Genomic DNA, 20,876 nt, shown 5'->3' on the forward strand with positions numbered 1-20,876 from the left:
GAGACGAAGGAGAGTTTAATACAACACGTAAAAATATAAGAGGAGGAGGAGGAGGAGCAGTGCTAACGCTAACGCTACCTGAGCCGAACTCTCTGGGGCTGAAGTTCTCGTAGATGGGGTACAGCGGGTTCTCCTGCTCTCTGAGGTGTTTCCTGGCTCTGAGGACGTCTCGGACGCACTGATGGAGGAACGAGTACTGGCACTGGAACACAGACACACCAGGACCAGGTTACAGGAGGTCTGCAGGTCCAGACCAGGTTACAGGGGGTCTACAGGGTGGGTCTGGGTGTTGTGGGGGGGGGCGTACCCCGGTCTAGGGTCAGGTCTGGGTGTTGTGTTGTGTTGTGTTGTGGGGAGGGGGGGGGTTACCTCGGTCTGGACCATGTGCTGGCGGTGCAGGCGGAGGTCGAAGACGCAGCCGTACAGGTCGATGGTTCCTTTAGAGTCCAGCTGCTGCAGGACCCGGTCCAGCGCGATGAAGGTCCCCGTACGTCCCACTCCAGCACTGCAGAGGACCAGAACCAATCAGTGGACTGGAGGTCAGACCCCCTACCCCCCTACCCCCCCACCCCACCCCCCCCCACCCCACCCCGCCCCGCCCCGCCCCGTCTCTGACTAAGGGTCCTACCTGCAGTGGACCACCGTGGCCCCCGTACTCGGAGACCGGTCCACGTAGTCCCGCACGGTCCTGACGAACTGGATCAGGGACTGGGAGCTTTCTGGGACCCCGTGGTCCGGCCACACGGTGTAATGGAAGTGACGCAAGACCCGGGGGTAAGAACGGCTGCTCTCCTGGGGGGTGATGGAGAGGGATGAAGAGTTATGAAGAGTAGTAAAGTGGAGGAGGTGATGAAGAGTTATGAAGAGTGATGAAGAGTGAGGAGGAGGAGGAGGAGGAGGAGGAGGAGGCGGCGGAGGAGGCGGTGGCGGTGGCGGCGGCGGCGGCGGTTACCGAGGTGATCCTGAACTCTCTGATGGTCCACTCCGGGAGGACGGACTCTGACATCATCTGCAGGACCAGGTCTCCGTAGTAGAGCGGTTCTCTGTCTGGAGGCCAGTACTGGTCACACTTCACCTGGCAACACAATTAATTAACCAATTCATTAATCAAAGCTCGTTAACGTCCAACCAATCAGCATCAGTCATTAGAAGAAGAAGAATTATAATTAATCCATTTGATTTATTGTTCACATGTTTAGAGTCTAAACCAACGGAGGAAGAGGAGGCAAAGGATGAAGATTCCTCACCCGTCCTTTCTCCACACACTGCGTCACCATGACGACGTTGTGGACGCCATGCTCCCAGACCATCCTCCAGAAGTCGTCCTTGGTGCCGGGCAGCGGCCCCTGGGTGGCGATGTACTCCCTCCTGAAGTTGTTACCCTGGTGACGGAGAAGAGGAGGAGGAGTCAGAGGGTCCGGGACCAACCCGGCAACTGTCGTCAATGGTAACCGTCACCACGTCACATTATAAGGTCTGATATGCAGCCTCCAGACACCAGGGGGAGCCGTCCTGGCTGAGGTTTAGTAATGTTAGCGTTAGCGTTAGCTCTTACAGGGACGTAGCTGGCGTTGATGTAGTCGGAGCAGGGGTCGTCCTCCAGGTACGACAGCTTGACTCTGGTGGAATCATCTGGAAAAGGAAACGAAGCAGGAAGTGATGTAATACTTTAAAAACAAAACGGAGTTTCTAAATGTCTCTGGTTGAATGTGACAAAGAGGGAAATCAAATTCTCACTGATTTATTTTCATCTGTTCAAAACTTTAATTATGTTCTGAAGCGTTTTATTAAACTCAACAGGGAAAAAAAATAATTATTTAAAAAAACAAATTATTGTTTCAGTGCAACTGCTGATAAATGAAAAATAAGATTTAAAGTAGATTAAATTTAAAATGATTTGTTTCTATCAATTAATATTTGTGTGTTTTCCAGCAATTAGTGTCTAATATGTGGATGTTTAATATTTATTTATGATAATAAGGACGTCTGAGTCACAGTAAAAACAGATAAACTTAATTAGGTTTTTAGAGTTTAACTAAAGTCATTAAGGAGTTTGTAGCTGACGCCAGATATTTTAAAACAGACGTTTAAGTTACATAGAAAGATAATGATGCGTTTTGAACTTTTAGGTCAAATATGTCGAGACATTTTTTATAAAATAATGATAAATAGCTAAAGTCACAGGATGAAGCTCAGAGACTCTGTTTCGTTTGGTTTCATGTGTGTGAACACGTTGGAGCTAAAACCAGACTAGAACCATCAGATCCAGGAGGAACCAGTTAGAAAACCACAAACATGTTGAACCAACCATTTCTAGAACTTAGAATGTAAATCTAACCTGGACATTTCTAAAGCTCATCAACACATTTAGTTATTTACAACTATTTCCACTAAAACTATTTAGGACCATGTCCACAACTATCAGGTGTCCAACCAGTAATAATGTCTGAATGTCTCTAAACTGTCTCCTGTCTCCTCCTCTTAGCGTTTTCCTCCATGAACCAGGTCGTCCAGATACTCACATGGGAGGATGTTGTTGTATCGGTTCTTCCCTCGGTTCTCTGGGACTCGGGCCACGTCCATCGTCTGGTTGCGTCCCACGTCCTTCAAGTCCTGAAACACCAGAGAGATTCATTCAGAGCCTCCTGGTTCCTGGTTCTAGCCTCATTGTTCTTCACTACTGGTTCTAGGTTCCTGGTTCCTGGTTCTTACCTCAAACTCCTCAGAGAGCAGGTAGTTGGAGTCGGCCTGGAGTTTACTGAGGTGGGACTCGAAGTGAGCGGCTTTGACGGGACTGAACAGAGAAACAGACTCATCAGTTCTTCTGTTCGTATTAACCCGACGTTAGATCGATAAATGCGATAAACTCACCTGGTGATGCGACGGTTGCTGCAACAAAAGAAAGAGACACAGTGAATAAAAGCGTCTCAGGGTCTTTGTGTCTCCGGGTTCTAGTCAAACCTGAACCTGAAATATTCCTGATTCGTTCTAACTGAGCTTTAACTTCCTGGATGACGTCTTTATATTTTGTGCTTCCTGGTTCTGACTGAGGCTACGAGTTATTTATTCATCCTGTGGATTTAATGTAGATTTACTTCTGGCTCTATTTCTTAGTAAAAGCAAAAAATACACAGATTTTACAGTATTTATTTAATTGTCCCTTGTGGCAGTTTCATGGTGTGTGAACTAGTTGTTTAGTCGTAAACTGTCTCCGGCCGTTTTTCCTCCTCGATGGTTTTAATGTGACAAACTGTTCGTGGGAGTTTATTGGAAACTGATCCTCTCTTTCGGTGTGAACAGGACTAATTTTAGATCTCACCTCCTGACGCCCATGTACATCCCTGCAGCCGGGACTTCTTTCCACATGCTCATCCTGGCCACCGGGTTTTCCTGCACCGCTCTGCAAACACAACACAACACAACACAACACAAAGCAGCGTTTACACCTTCAGACCTCACACCTCATTCTGAACCCACTACAAACACAACCTGTCACAGGATCTTTAATCCACTTCAGCCCTGATGAGAAATATTACAAGTTTCATACAGTGTAAACATGGAGGTTTAAATGGTTTGAGTTTTAACAGAATATATAATATAAACCTTTGACAAATATTAAAAATAAAACTTTATTTTCTAATAACAGACGTGTTGTTCAGTTTAATCAAAATAAAACTAAATGTCTGTGTTTGTGGACGAGGAGCTGAGGGACGTGTCCAAACAAGTTGGACTGTGTATTTATCTATTTATTTATTTATCTTAGTTTTTCTCTTATTGCATGAAATATAAGAGCATTTATTTATAAGTACTATTTAAAATTTATTCTACCGGAGTTTTATTCTAGATTTTTTTACTCACTGTTTCTACTATTTTATGTTACTGGATTTTTATCATTTTTATTTAATTTAATTGTATTTTATTTTATTCTACTGGACTTTTCCAATATTAATTTTATATTACTCAGTTTGTACTGACAGTTTTTTTAAGTAATAATTATTCTGACAATTTTTACTGAGGAAGCTGATAACTAATTAAATTCTATTATTTATGGAGATTAAATATGTTTTTAACTTTAGTCCTTTTCAGGCATGTGAACTTAAACCTGCAGGATTTAGTTTTATTTATATTTGTGTACATGTTGATTTTCCTTGTTTCTTTACTCTTAACATGTTTGAAATAAAGTCTCAATCATTTCAGGTGTGTTTTTATTTTGTAGTTAATTATTATTAATTTTTATTATTAATTATTATTAATAATTAACTGGATCTCCATCAGTTTTAAACACGTCGATAATCTTTTAATATAAAAAGTAACTCACACTTTTCTGAGCCGCTGCCTGTAGACGAGCAGCGAGACGACGGCCACCATCATCCCGATGAGGAACATGCCGGCGCTCAGACCCTCCACTACGCCACCTAGAGGCTCTGACACAGAACAACACCTCACTTTATTTTTCACGGACGTCGTCACATTCTAACATTAGTCCAAAGAGCCAAAGAACCACGGATGAAACTGAGGCTCAGATTCTATCAGTCCAGTCACCGTGTGGTTCATAGCGGATGGATCGACTCAAAAAAAGGAAATAAAAACATTCTAAAACACAGCTGATCACACTTGTTTCCACACTGACGCGTCTTAATGAACCAAAATCAGGACCCGAACACAAGGAAATGACGTCATTAATTACTGGTTAAAGGTTTTAAAGGTTCGTTAGCTGCAGGTGTGTGGACGCTCTCACCTGAGTGAGTCCTGAGCGGTGACGACAGGAAGGTGTCGGTGAAGAGCGGCTCAGAAAACTCTCTGTGGTTTTCATCCAACAACTTGGTAAAAGCTCTCACACTCAACCTTCACACAAAGAAGCAAACACATACAATCAGTGTTAAACACCAGAGATGAAACACAACTATTTCACAACTCAACCTTTTTAATTCATCCTGGACATCGTCACATTCTACCACTGAGCTCATTATTCGATCCAGAAGAAGATGGAGATTTTTCTTTTTGGAAAAAGTGTCGCTGTAGTTCCACCACTAGACCACCAGGTGGACAGATTAGTGTTTGTTACCTGTAGGACGTCTTAGCTTTCAGAGGCCCGTCACAGAAGCCGCCATATCTGTCACTCAGGAAGAGGTCGTCGTCATGGTAATGGTCGCAGGCTCCGCCCAGCCGGTCTCCTCCCGCCCCCAGGTTCATCTCCATCACCTGGTCGGTTTGAAACACATTCATGTTGTCAACGTCTGCTATTGGTCAGAAACAAGTAGCGTTAGCGTTAGCACCAGCTGATCCGGTAGTGACAGGCAGCAGAACCAACCCATAAAGATGGAAGACGCTAAACAGCACGTTGGTCCTCTCCATGGGACATTTGAGGACAAAGACACCAAGAGGGACCAGTGGAAACACATAAAGTATCATCACAGTTTTCTTTCCAGCTTCAAACAGCACATGAACCAAGCCAAGCATACGTTAGCCGGGGATTCTGCTAGCACTTGGGCTAACGCGGCTAACAGCTGGAGACAAACCAAGACAAACCAAGACAAAGACAAGCTGCCAATGCTGCTGCTAATATGTGTCCACTCCTGCAGCCACTGTTCACTGGGAGAGACTGTTCTCAATAAGAAGCGTCAGCTCTCCTCTGGTTGGACAATGTCCACAAGTTAGTTTGTCTCCGTAGCAACAGGGACACACTCATGTGGACACATGGTGGACAAAGAAAGACACTAAAAGTTCAGATATATTTCCTTCTTCCTGGAGTCTGTGTGTAAACTGAAATGTGATTAACCTAGATTAAAATCGCGATTAATCGAAATTAATCCAGAGATTAATGTGATAACCAATTTTAATCATTTGACACCACTAATAGTTTTTATCATCCGGTAAAACGTAGTAAATACGAACAAATAATAGAGAAATAAGTTAAATATTAAGATGAATATTTATTGATTAATTCTTTATTTTTAAACCCACCTGCCCCGCTGAGCTCTCTGTGTCCTGACGACATCGGCTGGGGAAGTAGGCGGTCTGGTAGGCCCGGACCGAGGAGTTACTGATGTAGTCGCGGTACGAGGGCAGAGGGTGGCGCTGTTCCGGCTGCAGCATCTCATTGGCTGCAGGACGAGAAATGACGGTTTAACTTCCTGGTTTCCCCTGGTTACCTGTGTGTTGTTGTTGTTTGTGTTTGTGTTTGTGTTTGTGTCGTACCGTCGGACTCGGTCACGATGATGGCGAAGTATCGCACGGCTCCGTTAGCGTCGCTGAACCAGGAGCAGTTGAAGCGAAACAAGATGGAGGACGCTGTGACCTTTGACCTCTCACTGACACGTACGCTGGGAGGAGGGACGGGAGGACCTGACGGGACGAGGACACGTTAAACATCAACACTCAAGAAAGACAACATCATTGTTTTCAGGATTTTTGCCAATTAAGTTTTTTTTTTTTACTATAATTTTTTTAAAAAAATAGGTTTAGAACGTCATAATTATGACTAATTATCCTTTTCATCTCCTAAATTAAAATGCCCAGTTTTAGATTTTACTCATTTTTTAAATGTACATCAAGTTTTTAATTGTTTTGATTTTATTTGAGATGAAAATCAAAGGCGTTATTATAAGTTTTGAGATTAAAGTAAAGTCGGAAAATGTGGTTTTATAATTATTAAAGTATCTCATCATTTATTATTTTAAAACTATGAGACAAAGAAGAATTATGACAAACTAGGACAAAATTTAAATATCACAATAAGGTCAAAATTCAGACTTATTGTCTGACATCTTAGGTAATTGTAATTAATTAATTACATAATACAAGAAAAAGAACATTTTAGATAAGTATGAGGTTGTGTATAAATATTGTCGTTAATGAGCCTCCACAGAAACAGACCTGAGGAGAATATTTCCTTCTTGGGGATTTTCCAGAGTCATCGTCTCATTTTATTTATTTTTATTCTTGGTCTTTTTCCAGTCTGCTCGTGTCAGGATGATTTATTACGTAACGCTGGCAGAGAGAGGAGCAACGGGAAAGGTTGAAGAAGAAGAAAGTTTTCAGACTGAGTTCTGGGTCACGCCGACTTTTTCAAAAAGTGACATCAAAGATTAAGAGACGGGAGAGTTTCACTTCAGCAGCTGTTAAACGTGACCTGGTTAGAAGGAAGCGGAGGATTCAGGGAACCAGTGGCGCCCTCCAGTGGTGAGAACCACACAGAACTTCTAAGTCGTAAAGAATTTTGTAGAAGATGTCGATACCTCAAAGAACTCGTCCTCTCATGACTTGTAATCAGCCGTCGTTTTAAAGGTTTCATGATTAGTTCCATTTGAAAACGAGAGAATAAAAACGTGTGTTGCATTGTGGGAATTTTAGCAGGATAGAAACTACTACTGACTCAAATACACACAAATGAACCTGGACATCAACACATTCTATCATTGAGCTCATCATAGGATCCAGGAGAAGATGGAGATTCACACATGGAACTCCCCAGAGACACGAGGCCTGTTAGATGTCAATGCTAAGCTAACGTTCGCTACAACATGGCTACGATTAGTAACTTTAGTACCAACGTTAATCCACTAGAACCAAAGGCTCAGATTCTATCAGGTGTCACCGTGTGGTGAATAGATGATGGATCGACTCCAAAGTTCATTGAAACTCCATAAAGATTTAAAACGCGATGTATAAACATCGAGGGACGAAACCAATGACACAGTTTGAGTGTTTTTTTTTCTCAGCGTGTGAGATGAACGTTTATAGATGCAAATATATCTGTGGTGAAGTTTAGTTGAGTCGCTGCGGAGGAGGAGGAGGAGGAGGAGGAGGAGGAGTTAAAGATGAATCTGCTCCTGGTCGTTTCCCTGGTGTTGAGTCCTATTTAAACCTGTTTCCTTCAGTTACACTTTTTATTATATGTGTGAAATGTAAATGTGACAATTTAAAGATGTGTCGGGTTCTTTGTGTTTCTTTGCTGACTACATAAATAGCTCTTTAAAGAAATAAAGGGGGGGCTGTGTGGGTGGAGGGGTTGCTATGGGGGGGGCTATGGGGGGGCTATGGGGGTGGAGGAGGTCCAGACTCACGGTCGATCATGGTGGTGGTGGCGTGCGTGGTCGGAGGACTCGTCTGTCCGGCCGACGACACCCTGACGGTGACCCGGTACTTCCTGAAGGCCTCCAGGTGGTCCAGCGTTACCCTGGTGACGCCCCCCATCAGCCTCAGCGCCGAGGTCAGCTCCCCGTCGTCGTGGCGACGGCACTCGACCTCGTAGGAGTCGAAGTCGGCGAGCGGCGGCGACCAGGAGCAGGAGAGGGAGGACGAGGAGAGGGGGAAGCAGTGGATGGACTTCAGGGGGGACGGACCTGGAGGAGGAGGAGGAGGAGGAGGAGGAAGGAGGAGGAAGGAAAGGAGGAGGAGGAAGGAGGAGAAGTTAGAGGAAACAGTTGTGTCTGTTTCTCCTCTGAGTTAAGGATAAATATAAACTTCATGAATAGTTCAGAGGCTGTGATCAGAAACTGGGTCGTTCTCATAAATATGTGCGACCTGGATTTATTTTAATCCTTTTTTTTTTTTTATTAGAGTCGATCAGTTCTGATCCAAATAAATAAATAAATAAAACCTGATGAACTGATTAAAACTTGACACATGGAGCCCTAGTTTTTATATTCAGGGCCTTTGTTCTGCTGCCACCTAGTGGTTCAAATGATGAATGCATCTAAAATATCCCCTTTAACTAAACTTTATTAGTCGCTGTGCAGGACAAACAGAGGAGAGAGAGGAACCAGGTGGTGAGTAGAAAATAGGTGGTAAATAGTTTTGCAGCTTAAATGTGTCACCTTCTAAAATTCTGATAAGAACTTGTCAAACGAATTAATCATCTTGACGTTTTAGGCTCCACCTACTTGTCCTGACGCTCCTCTGGATTGGCTGGCTCCTGGCCGTGGGTGCGGCCTTGGCCCCGCCCCCTCCTCCGCTCACGGTCGTCACGGTGAAGTTGTACAGTCGCCCTGGAAACATCCCGCCCACGATGCGGCTGGTGGTCCTGGTCTCTCTGACCGTCAGCTGATCCGTCGGCGTCCACTCCAGGCTGAAGCTGTCGAAGTCTCCGGAGGCGGGGCCAGACCACAGCAGCTCTATCGTGTCATTGGTCGGGCCCTGTTTGACGGACAGGTGGGTGGGCGGCTCCGGGGCTGGAAGACGACGGGTTAATTTAATAAAAATTTAAATTTAATGTGTTTATTTGTGTTTTTTTCTGTACTTACAGGTGCGTCCAAATGCTGCGACGGCATTGGTCAGCTCGCCGCTGTGTGTGATGACCTCAGCGCGGTACCGCCTACCAGCCGTCAGCCTGGGGAAGGCGTGGTCTGTGCTCCCCTCCCCCAGCGTCTGAGACCCCAGGACGGCTCCAGAGACATTGTACAATACCACCTTAAATCACGGGGGGAAAACCATTCAAAACTCCATTCACATTCCGTCTAAATTAAGAAGGAGATTAATTTGCATCCTGTCGCAGTGGGTGGTGACGGCGTTTTACCTGGTAGCCGCTGTAGTGTCCCTCCCCCGGCTGCCAGCTGATCACCAGACGGTCCGTCCATCCTGAACTCTGGACCTGAAGGGACGAGACAGGAGACGGGACTGGACGGAGAGAAAAGACGTAGTTTAATGATAAATAAGGAGAAGATTTCTTTAACCTCATTATGTTACTATGAAAAGACGAGTCTCCTCTTTTACATAAATGTTTTAAATAAATACAGTGATTCATGTCTGACTTTTAACTCTTTCTATGCCAGTGTTCTTTATTTGTGAAGTTTAAATGTTTTCAATAATCTAAACAGTGGATTTTTCTTTGGGGGATTGTTAGAAACTTGGACGTGTTCACGATTACAACCAACATTGATTTTGATGAATTTTAGTTTTGTTTGTGTCAGATTTTCAAAAATTGTTTAACATTAAGGGACAAAAGTGTCCTCCCTAAAAATACCACATGTTCATGTTTTTCTTCTTCTTTTATAGAATAGAATAGAATAGAAGGTCTTTATTGTCCAGTATTTACAGAGAAGTGCAAAAGGTTCTAGTATTTACAAGATAAAGTTAAAACAATAAATACTAAAAAATATTGAAAATATACAAAAAAATATATAAATATATAGAAATAGTTCCATTAAAGGAACAACTATAACATAACTGTATCATTTATTATTATTGAATGTAAGTTTTAAATATAGATAAAGAATCAGTCAGAATATGTCACAGGCTTCACTAAGCTGCTCTTTATGTAGACGGTTACATTATTACTGCTGCATTATTTACATTTTTTAATATTTTTATTTATTTATAAGTGTTTTATTTAAATGTCTGTGTATTATTATGTTTTGATTCTTAAAAATTTGTTTAAAAAAACGTTATCAAGAAGAATAATCCTGTTTGTCTGTGCCTGGTTTTGTTATGGTCTGTTGTGTGATTTGTAGTTGTGAGGTCTTAAAGTCGTCTGTTTGTGCTGTTTGTGCTGTTTGTGCTGTTTGTGTTGTTTGTGTTGTTTGTGTTGTGTACCTGCCTCGGGACTAAGTGTTGATTAATGTGCATTGTCTGTATTCAATAGATATATAAAATAAATGAACTAAAGATGCGGACTGACCGGTTCTGGCCAGCACTGAGGAGTTGCTGCTCATCCGTCGGCTCCGGCTCACGACCTGCAGCCGGTACAGGAATCCTGGCGTGAGGCCGGAGAAAACGGCGCCGTCTGCAGTCGAGCCGACTTCCTGGACGTCCACCCGCTGCTCTTTAGCCTGGAGGGACAGAGCGACGTTACAGAGACAACACGGTTCATCAGAGGCACCGTCACTCGTCTGGACGTCGATCAAACAACCTGCTGCTTCTCTGTGGCCTCGGTGACTCTGAAGAGCGACAGGTTGTAGGCGTCGACGTGGCCGTCGGACGGACGCCAGGAGAAGGAGATGGACGAGGTGTTGACCCGCGTGACCGTTAGGTTACTGACTGCAGCCGGACCTGGACCACAGAGGAAGAACTAACAGGTTAAATGACCACACGGAGGCGCTATAGACTCTTTATGAGAGACTAACAGGATGTTCAAACTACGACCGACTGCATCGTACTATTTTGGTCCTGTTCACACAGGGACTAGTTTAGTCTGAGGTCAGAGGTCGTCTGTGTCCATGTCTGTGACTAATAAAGGAAATATTAGACCATAAATGAGCTGAACTCTGGTTCTGGTACCACACAGGTCCTGGATAAACCATTAAATCCACCATTAATGTGTTCATCTGGCTTAAATACTGACAGGTCCTTGGATCAATAGACTCAAATGTAGATTTATTTTTCTCCATTAGAATTTGCAAAGTAACTAAAACTGTCAGAAACTGTAAATTGTCTTCAGGCACTAGAGGACAACACAGAGTTTTTATCCCGTGTGAATACATGAACCTCAGCGGGAGGAGGTAACATCTGAATCACAGGTAAAACTAGTCCCGTGTGAACAGGGGCTGTGGTTTTACTGGTAGGAGGAGCTAATGATGAACAATATTAATGAAGAAGACTTCAAGCACTGGTGAAACCAAATATATCAAATGTGAAGAAACTAAAGAAAGTCTGTATTTGTTTGTTAATAACTGGAGTTACTTGATGAACTCAGTTGAGGAGGGCGGTGCCCCGGCTATCACCATGTTTTAGGACCAGGACTCACGTGTTTGACCCTCTGCTGTGACGGCGAGCGACGGGACGCCGCCGCTCAGCGTGACCAGCTTCACCTGAAACCACTTCCCAGAGGTCAGGCCCTCCAGCCGCTCGCTTTGACTGTCGGCGGCGACCGACCGGTTCTTCAGAACGACGCCGGCCTCGTCCAGCAGCTGCAGCCTGAAGCCGTCGTACTCGCCCATCGGCCTCTCCCAGGTCACGCTCAGGCTGTGGGTGGTGCGGCCGTTGTCGGCCTGCAGGGCCGTGACTCTGGCCGGAGCTGGACACAAACACAGCGATTAGTTACACAAACCTCCGTCAGGTCTGAAGTTAAACGAGTCGCCCGGAGTCTCACCTGTCCTGCCGGTGGCTGTGATGTTATTGGTCAGCTTCCCGCTCAGTGACTGGACTGTGATGACGTAGGATTTGCCAGGACATAGACTGATAAAGTCCAAGGAGGTGACGTGTTTGGGGACGGGGCGAGTCTCGATGACGGCTCCGTCCTAAAGACAGGAAGTGACGGCAGAATTCTCAAACATCCATCATTTAACCAAATTAATGTCACCAAACCAAAGCCAGCAACCAGCTCCTAGTTGAATATAAGTAGAAATATTTGAATTGAGGTCAGTAATTATTCATCGGACACTGTGTGTGGCGGTGTACCTCAGGGATATGTTCTGGGTCCTCTTATATTTCACATTTAACCACTGATCCTGAGTGAATAATTGACTTGTAGTGAAATAAATGGATTTTAAATGATTTTTATATTTATATAAAATACTGCAGGTGAGCTTTAGAATAGAACATAGAATATAATACAAATGAAGACAGACTTTATCTCAGCATACAACAAAATCGTGTAAGAACAAGAACAAGAATCTAGAATATATAAATAAAGTAGATTTAAAAAAACAATAACTAAGTGGTTAAACTTGTATTTGTAGCGTAGAAGCTGCTAATAGTTCTTGGCTGTAGGAGGCTGGATTTACATGAACGTGAGAAAGAATTGGCATTTTCTACTAAAATGTTGCACAGAATTGGAATATGTGAATACATGTAGTAGCTGGACCTACCGCGGTGGACAGGGACACGGCGTACATGTCCAGGTCTCCGTCTCCAGGCGTCCAGAAGACCGTCAGCTGACCAGCGGAGTCCATCGCACCGGGCGGAGGAGCCAGACGGAGGTTTCTTACAGTGCTGGGAACTGGAGACGAGACGGGATGTGAAACTGTGAAGCCTATAAAATCCTATAAAATCTCTAAAAGCTGAAGCCTGACGCATGTTCGTCCTACCTGTCCGTCCCTCGATGTACTGGGCCCTCTGGTTCGTGCCGCTGAACGACGAAACCACAATCTTATAAAGGCGGCCGGGAGTCAGAGAGGTGAGCTGGTGATGACGAACTTCGCTGCCCAACGTGACCGGAGGGAAAACACGAGTGTCGTTGAAGAGCAGAGTGACCTGGAAGTTAAATACAAATGAATCAAAGGAAACGGATCCAGGACTGAAATCCAGATGTTTATATGCAAACAGTCAAAAATAAACTTCTGGTTGATGTTTAGCGAGCCTTTACCACCCACAAAATATTTAAGGTTGAAATTCATGTGGACCATTTAAATCATGGCTTTAATTGGTGCTAACAATGAAACGATGTCGTCGTCAGGAGAGAGTGGCCGGTTCTTAAATGATCCTCGACTTTGTCTAAATACGTAAAACAACCCTAGAACAAGGTTAATATCTGAGCTGAAACACACCTCGTAGTGGTCCACGTCTCCAGGGGCGGGGCTCCAGGTCACATTCAGATCACCTGTTCCTGCGTTGCCAAGCGACAGATTGCGCACAGCTGCAGGAACTGTTAAAATAAATTAATTAATTAATTAAAATATACAGATCAAGACACCAAATTGCAACTAAAAACCTGTTTTGATAGCTAACGGTGGTACACAGTAGTAGTTTAGTTTAGTTCTTCTTCAACATTATTTTATTTCTGCTCCAGGGAGGAGACAGTTGTATCAACCAGAGGGGACGAGGCAAATCCTTTTAAAGAACCGGTTCTCGATGCCCATCCATAGCCATACGCTTATTAGGAGCATTTTAAATTGACAAAAGAAAAGTGTAAAAATGCCAGAAAGCTAAGATTTGCTTTCACCCACAGGTTCGTCCGTTGGTGGAGATGCTGCTGATTAAGTCTCCGCTCCAGGTTTCCACGGTGACCGTGTACAGCCTCCCCGGAGTCAGGGACGAGAAGACGCACTCGTTGTGTCCGGCGGAGACGTTCTTGCTCTGGAGGACGCTGTTGTTGTAGCTGATCAAAACCACGTAGCGGTCCAGGTCTCCGGCCGCGTGGCGCCAGTACACCTGAACACAACACCGATAAATAACACTTAACTTAATATTAATACACCTGAACACAACACCGATAAATAACACTTAACTTAATATTAATACACCTGAACACAACACCGATAAATAACACTTAACTTAATATTAATACACCTGAACACCTGAGGTCTGCTCATAATGTCGGTATTTTTCACTGCAGCATTCCCACAATTTTATTACATTACTCCTTTTAATCATTCTAATTTTTCCACTATTCTCAATGTGCTTTCAGCTTCATTTTAAATTTGAACTTTGTGAAGCACTTTGAATTGCCTTGTGTATGAATGGAGCTATAAATGAATAAACAAGGACAAATACAAAACAGACCCTGCTTGAAATAAAAAAAATAAAATAAAATAAATAAATAAATGAAAACAAACAAAAAAAACAATAGAAATGTCTGAAATGTTCTGATGATTTATTTTTGTTCTAAATTAATATTAAGGTCAGCATATTTATATTTAAAGGTCATACAAACACTTATATTTCAAAATACTATAGGGCACAAACCAACACCATCCCACTGGAAACGTTTTTATTGTTGTATATACACACACATATATATATATATATATATATATATATATATATATATATATATATATATATATATAATATATATATATACATTATATGTATACATATATATAATATATATATATATATATATATATATATATATATATATATATATATACATATATATATATACATAGTGGATATAGTTTTTGTACATGTATTTTACTTTATTTGTATCTCTTATGCAACAAACACCAGGCAAAGTATTTTCTGATTCTAATATAATTTTCTGATAATCATCTCATTGTTCAGATAATTTTTAATGCTACACATCAGTATCTGCCTCTACGCAGACGATACACAACTCTAGTTCTGACTCCAACACTTTTAATTAGATTTTCTCAGCATTTTATAAATCTAGGTTTTATTTGTGTTTTAACCCGTTTTACAGACTCACCCTGAGGAAGTCGTCTCTTGCCGAGTGAACAGCTGTTGGATTTTGCACGGTGGCAGGTTCTGCCAGGAGAAAAACAAACAAACAAAAAAATATATGAATATTGATTAAACATTTTTATATTGACAGCACTGATTTGATCATGATATGTGAAGTGGAGCATCCTTACGTGTCCGGGCCTGGACCGTGGTGGCGTTCTCCAGGCTGCCGCTCCTCGTTACTATGACGACCGAGTAGAGGTGGCCGGCGACCAGCGAGCTGAAGGAGCATTCGAGCGGCGACGAGTGAGGCACCGCCAGCGTGTCGATGATTTTCGTCCCGTCCTGGAGGCGGACCAGGTAGCTGTCGACCACGCCCTCCACCGGTCGCCATGACACCCGCAGAGTGTCCGTCCTCCTGCCGTTAGTGACGGTTACCTCGGAGACCGAGGCCGGGGCTGAAAGTGGAGGATAGTTGTGGTTATAGAACCAGGTTATTTTGTTACTGGTGGCGTTAAAGATCCAGGTTAACGTCCAGGTGTGAACTCAGAGGTGAACAGGTGAGAGTTCAACAGGTTCATGAAGATTTTATTTACCTTCATATTTCACCTTAAAAATGGTTTTCATTGCCTTGTTTGGTTTCATTATTTTCAGCACAACTTTATCTATATCATTTTACAGTTATTTTTTCATTCTGACAAACTGCACTAACAAATTGGACCTGACCAGACGAAAACCATCAAATCCCAGGAGGAAAAAATTAGAAAACCACAAACACGTTGAACCAACCATTTTTAGAACTTAGAATGTAAATCTAACCTGGACATTTCAAAAGCTTTATTTTTTTTTTTGGGTGGTGGATTTTTTTTGGGGATGCATTTTCCCATGAGGAAAGGGTCTGTCATGTTTTTATTTTTTTATTTGTCTTTCTGTTTTTGAGCATTTGAAGCTGGGTAGCAATCTCCGCTAGCACTTTGCTTTTCACAGTTTCTCCCGTGCACCAGACGTGCATCAACATGACGACGTTATAGGCAATATTCAGGAAGAAATGCTCCATCAATTATTTAAAATAAGTCTAAGTCTTAAAATAAGACTTGGCCTATCAACACAATTTAAAAACTGGTCAAAAGTTTGAAGTCAGCACTCTACAAAAGCTGAAACAGAGTTTCAGTGATGCTGTGTCTTGCTGCTACGTGGTTTTAGTTCATTAACAGCAGGTAGATGATATTAATAGACGTTAATGTGAAGTCTGGTTCTCTCAGGGTTGTGGTTTGTTTTTAATTTTGAACTGAATTCTGATTGGTCGGCGGTGGAATAACACACACGGTGTCCTGAAAATAACTTACACAATAGGTGGTCTGAACAGGATGTGTGTACGTGTTGGTGTTTCTAGCGTTGTGAGGACAAGTGAGGTTTGAACCTAACGAGGACATTTCTTGTCTCATCTTCAGAGGCTCATTTAAGGAGTCGAGTTTAGTTTTTTTTTTGGTGTTTTTATTTTTGTGGTGGTCTGAGAACCTGGCGAGTCTCAATACGTGTCCTCAGAAAGTTGGACGTCCAGATGTGTGTGTGCTCAGGAAGCCTTTGAGGACTGGGAGTGTCTTTGTGGCATTTCAGCCATTGTTCTAGAAAATATGCGATGTTATCACACACCTAGCGACCCCCCGACCCCCCGAGCTCAACAATGAGTCCCAACACCAGGACCAGACGAAATGTTCTCACAGTCTAGAAATGTCATCAATGCTCCAGAAAAAAAAAAAAAGCAATCTTAACGTTCAAGGGTTTTAGAGACTTATCATCAGATCAGATTTTTTTTTACTTCTGCATTACATTCTTGCTTAAATGTAAAATGTTGAGTTTTTCTTTTAGAAGCTGAAGGTAGGAGGACTAAACTGTGGCGACCGTACATAAAGACATACAGAATGTCTTTATATTAATATTTCTCTTTATTTTTGTAATATTCTTGTCAAATTCTGCACGACTGTGACAAAGAAATGTCCCATATGTGGGATAAATGAATTACGTGTCATGTCTTATGTAAGTATCTGGTAATTAACCTCTCATCATTCCATCTTATTTAGGTCACAGCCAAAGTAACTGAAGCTGTTGAACATGTTGGAGCTCATTCATGGTCTCGTCTCTTTTTAAAGACGAGACTCTGAAGTTTCTATCACTACAGTCAGAATCTCTCTAAGTGGTTTAGTTCTGAAGGAAACAAAGTTGGAACACAGTTAAAAACTAACAAATAGTTGAGTTTATCAGTGAAACCAGAAGAAAATGACATATTGCATCATTGTGTCCAGAGCTCTGATTGGTTCATGAAGCTGCCGCTGTCCCATAAACCACCAGAGAAACGATGGAGGCTTAAAAAAAACAAGTCAACTTTCTGATGGTTTCACCCACAGAGTTTACAAAGCTCATTTCATTGGTAGGAATTTGAATTAATGGTTATTTATTTGATTGTTGCTGTAGAATAAGAAGTGAAAGGACTCGTGATTCGTGTCCAACGTTGTCGGCTGTGATTGACGTCCCGAGACATATTTCTAAAAATTGTCCTGAGAACGTCTCCAGACACTTTGTGAATGTTCCTGTTGTGTTTCAGGTCACTGAGTTTGTTCCTGTTAACAGGAGCTGAATGAATCCTCTGTGGGAATAATCATCTTTACACAATAAGACCGGCGATCAAACACTCACACACAAACTTACATAAGACGTGTGTTTGTGTGGCGCAACAGTTTTTTGGCCTCTTGAACAAAAACAACAGTTCAGTCTCTGCAGAAACAATCAAGTTTGTCAATCCCCTTGTTCTCGAAACACAAAGAAGAAGAAGCGGAGAAACCAGAACAACTTCCTCCGACTGCTGATGTTTATCTGACGGGCCAATCAGATCATTTGGGGGCGGAGTTTAATGTGGTGATGGATGTTAATTAATTAAATAATGTGAGCTTCACTTCTATAACAAAGAACAACGTTAACACGTGAGAGACTTTCCAGATTGTTCCTAAATCGGGATCAGCTCCCCTAGTAGAGCTCCCCCTGGTGGCAGGAGACTGTATTATAGGTCCTAAGCTCCACCCCCCTCCATGTTAGTGGGTGGGACTTGGCCCAAACTAAAACACTACAATATCAATACATCACATATTTTATAATTTTAGGTCGTTAAAATAATGTTGATGAATCTTCAAGCATCAATGTTTTGATAATTTCATTTTATTCCGTTATTTGTCTCCATAGAAACAGGATGGGACATAAGGGCGGACAACAGTTGCCATGCCAACCGCTACGTAAAGCTAAGTTGTAAAAACTATTTTTTTAAAATAAGTTCACCAGAAAAACCCCCGTGAGTCTGGAGGAAGTGTGGGCGGGGCATCAATATCTTGGCTCCGCCCTCAGACCACACTGATCAGACTCTGGCTCCTTATCCCCGAGTGAGAGGAAGTGGAGACGTGATGTTCATATTTATATACGGTCTATGGACGAAATACTAGAAGAAACTAGATTCAGGTTAAAGACAGAAGTCTTAAACTAACATGTGGCGCTTTCAGCTGTAACAAATAATAAAACGTTTACAGATGAAGAGATGACTTTAGGTTTTATTATCTGACCTGTTCCCGTCTCCAGACTGGTAACTTTAGACTGAAGCTCCCCGCTGACAGTGACGGCCTGCAGGCTGTAGAGGGCGCCAGGAGTCAAACCAGTCATCAGCAGAGAAGAAGAAGAAGCCGGGACACTGTGGTTCTGGACGAGGACACTGCGGAAAGAAAAGGAGACGACTCATCCTGTCAAAATAAAAGCCTCTGAGGAAAAACTGGATGGATGGATGAATCACCAGCTAACAGCGTTTATGCTAAGCTAGGCTAACCGTGTCCACACCTGTCTCTCAGCAGGGTCAGAGTGTACGAGTCCACGTCTCCTGGAGGTTTTTCCCATGATGCCTTGAGGCTGTCGACCCCTGAGCTGCTCAGGTTGATGGTGCCCAGCGCCATCGGGACTACGGACGAAAAAACATTCCTCGTTTAGTTTTTATTCCTTAACGTCTGACTCATGAGACGCTGAGCTCAAAACAATGAAACCACAGAAGAGTCAGACTGTGGAGGGTGAAACAAACAGACCTGTCCTCCCCTCTATGGACACTGATGTGTTCAGTGTCCCGCTCCTGGTCGTCACGGTGATGGTGTAGCGTCTCCCGGGGGTCAGGACGTTGAAGGTGCACTCCCTCATGTTCGGCTCCACCTCCCTCGTGTCCTCGGTGACGTCATCTGTGAAAATAAAAACCGTTTCACCCTCAGCTCTTCTGGTTTTAATAAAACACAGAAACCCACAGACCGACCATTTCATCTGTTCATTTATTTATTAAACTCTTTTATTGTTTTAGCCGTCGTCATTTTTATTAATGTCACCTTTTCAGTTTAAGTCTTTGTGTTTTTTTCTTTTTCTGTTGTGCTATTACATTTTATTGACTGATTTTACCTTTGATAACTCTTCCACAGTAGTGGCTCTTGTTTTAATGAATTGTGTGTCTGTGTTGGAGGAGGGGGAAGGTTAGGGAGGGATGGATGGATGGATGGATGATGGATGGATGATGGATGGATGGATGGGTGGATGGATGGATGGATGGATGGATGGATGGATGATGGATGGATGATGGATGGAGGATGGAGGATGGATGGATGGATGGATGGATGATGGATGATGGATGGATGATGGATGGATGGATGGATGATGGATGGATGGATGGATGGATGGATGATGGATGGATGATGGATGGAGGATGGAGGATGGATGGATGGATGATGGATGGACTGTTACCGTGGCTGATGGTGAGGAAGTAGCTGTCACGTGACCCGGAGGGGGCGTGGCTCCACATGGCGCTGAGTGAGGTCTCGTCTGAGTGTCGGATGTGGAGGTCCATCACTGGGGCGGGAGCTGAGGGAGGAACCAAAGGGGGCGGGGTTAACTGAGGTGAGGTCATTTTTACTAATATAAGATCAACATTATTTTAACTTAGATTTCTGTTTAACCCTCAGACCCTGACAGGGACAGAGGTAGATGGTAGAGTCCTTTTCCAGTTTACTTTTCAAATCAACGTTGACATGTTCAACACTCTTTTTTTCTTAATGTTATGTAATATGTATTTTATTCTGACCTGTGGATCCGTCACAGCTGCTCTCAGCCGTCATTCCTCCGCTCTCCACTCTCAGCACAGCTCTGTACATCGTCCCAGGAGTTAGTCCCGTCCCAGGGAAGCTGTAGTTCACAGCCCCCGGGTCCAGAGCGGTTCTGACTAACTCCTGGGAGCCGTCAAACAGGAGCAGGGTGTAGTTCTCCCAGCGGCCACCGGGGGGAGACCAGGTGAGGAGCAGGCCCCCGGACGAGGAAGGGGACAAAGAGAGGTGGGACGCCGGCAATGGAGCTGGAGACGAGATGAAGACATGATGAAGGAAAGACAAAAAAGAGAGAAAAAGATAAAGAGAGAATGATGTGTCTTCATCTCACCGGTCCTGACAGTGATCTCCTCTGATTGGTTCCTCAGGACGCCGCTCCGGGTCGTCACTGTGACCTGATAGGACGAGCCGGGAGTCAGCTGATGGACGGGGACCTCTGTGGCGTCCTGGGGCAGCGTCGTCTCCTGGAGGCGGGAGCCGGAGGACGAGAGGACGAAGACGATCTCGTCCAGGTCGCCCTCGGGCCGTTGCCATGACAACAGCAAGCTGGTGGCGTTGCTGAAGTCGACGGTGACGTTGGAGACAGACGAAGGCGCTAGATAAGATAATATTATAAAAATGAACTCATTAATGTGGATTAATCCATCATCGTGATTAATCTTATTAATAATTTGAACCCAGTGAACAAACATAAACAAATGTGCAGCT

At 43.4% G+C, this 20,876-nt stretch overlaps 1 protein-coding gene across 1 annotated transcript in view; it reads right to left on the reverse strand.

The window, feature by feature from the left end:
• The window catches only part of ptprb (protein tyrosine phosphatase receptor type b), a 29,279-nt gene that overhangs the window by 656 nt on the left and 7,747 nt on the right, over positions 1–20,876 (reverse strand). The window contains exons 5-39 of the mRNA XM_047575056.1: positions 20,500–20,763; positions 20,150–20,416; positions 19,813–19,929; positions 19,116–19,262; positions 18,877–18,994; positions 18,609–18,754; positions 15,195–15,461; positions 15,029–15,087; positions 13,824–14,028; positions 13,425–13,522; positions 12,966–13,131; positions 12,747–12,877; positions 12,029–12,176; positions 11,684–11,953; positions 10,850–10,989; positions 10,619–10,769; positions 9,518–9,618; positions 9,246–9,411; positions 8,886–9,173; positions 8,067–8,345; positions 6,199–6,345; positions 5,965–6,104; positions 5,066–5,202; positions 4,739–4,845; positions 4,319–4,424; positions 3,320–3,400; positions 2,872–2,889; positions 2,713–2,794; positions 2,523–2,613; positions 1,556–1,632; positions 1,248–1,382; positions 953–1,075; positions 629–792; positions 370–505; positions 79–202 (exon numbers count right to left, since the gene is read on the reverse strand). Coding sequence (XP_047431012.1) covers positions 79–202; positions 370–505; positions 629–792; positions 953–1,075; positions 1,248–1,382; positions 1,556–1,632; positions 2,523–2,613; positions 2,713–2,794; positions 2,872–2,889; positions 3,320–3,400; positions 4,319–4,424; positions 4,739–4,845; positions 5,066–5,202; positions 5,965–6,104; positions 6,199–6,345; positions 8,067–8,345; positions 8,886–9,173; positions 9,246–9,411; positions 9,518–9,618; positions 10,619–10,769; positions 10,850–10,989; positions 11,684–11,953; positions 12,029–12,176; positions 12,747–12,877; positions 12,966–13,131; positions 13,425–13,522; positions 13,824–14,028; positions 15,029–15,087; positions 15,195–15,461; positions 18,609–18,754; positions 18,877–18,994; positions 19,116–19,262; positions 19,813–19,929; positions 20,150–20,416; positions 20,500–20,763 — 5,196 coding nt within the window. The remainder of the gene's footprint in view (positions 1–78; positions 203–369; positions 506–628; positions 793–952; positions 1,076–1,247; positions 1,383–1,555; positions 1,633–2,522; positions 2,614–2,712; positions 2,795–2,871; positions 2,890–3,319; positions 3,401–4,318; positions 4,425–4,738; positions 4,846–5,065; positions 5,203–5,964; positions 6,105–6,198; positions 6,346–8,066; positions 8,346–8,885; positions 9,174–9,245; positions 9,412–9,517; positions 9,619–10,618; positions 10,770–10,849; positions 10,990–11,683; positions 11,954–12,028; positions 12,177–12,746; positions 12,878–12,965; positions 13,132–13,424; positions 13,523–13,823; positions 14,029–15,028; positions 15,088–15,194; positions 15,462–18,608; positions 18,755–18,876; positions 18,995–19,115; positions 19,263–19,812; positions 19,930–20,149; positions 20,417–20,499; positions 20,764–20,876) is intronic.

This window comes from Mugil cephalus, chromosome 22, assembly GCF_022458985.1.
Source record: "Mugil cephalus isolate CIBA_MC_2020 chromosome 22, CIBA_Mcephalus_1.1, whole genome shotgun sequence".
Lineage (NCBI taxonomy): Eukaryota > Metazoa > Chordata > Actinopteri > Mugiliformes > Mugilidae > Mugil > Mugil cephalus.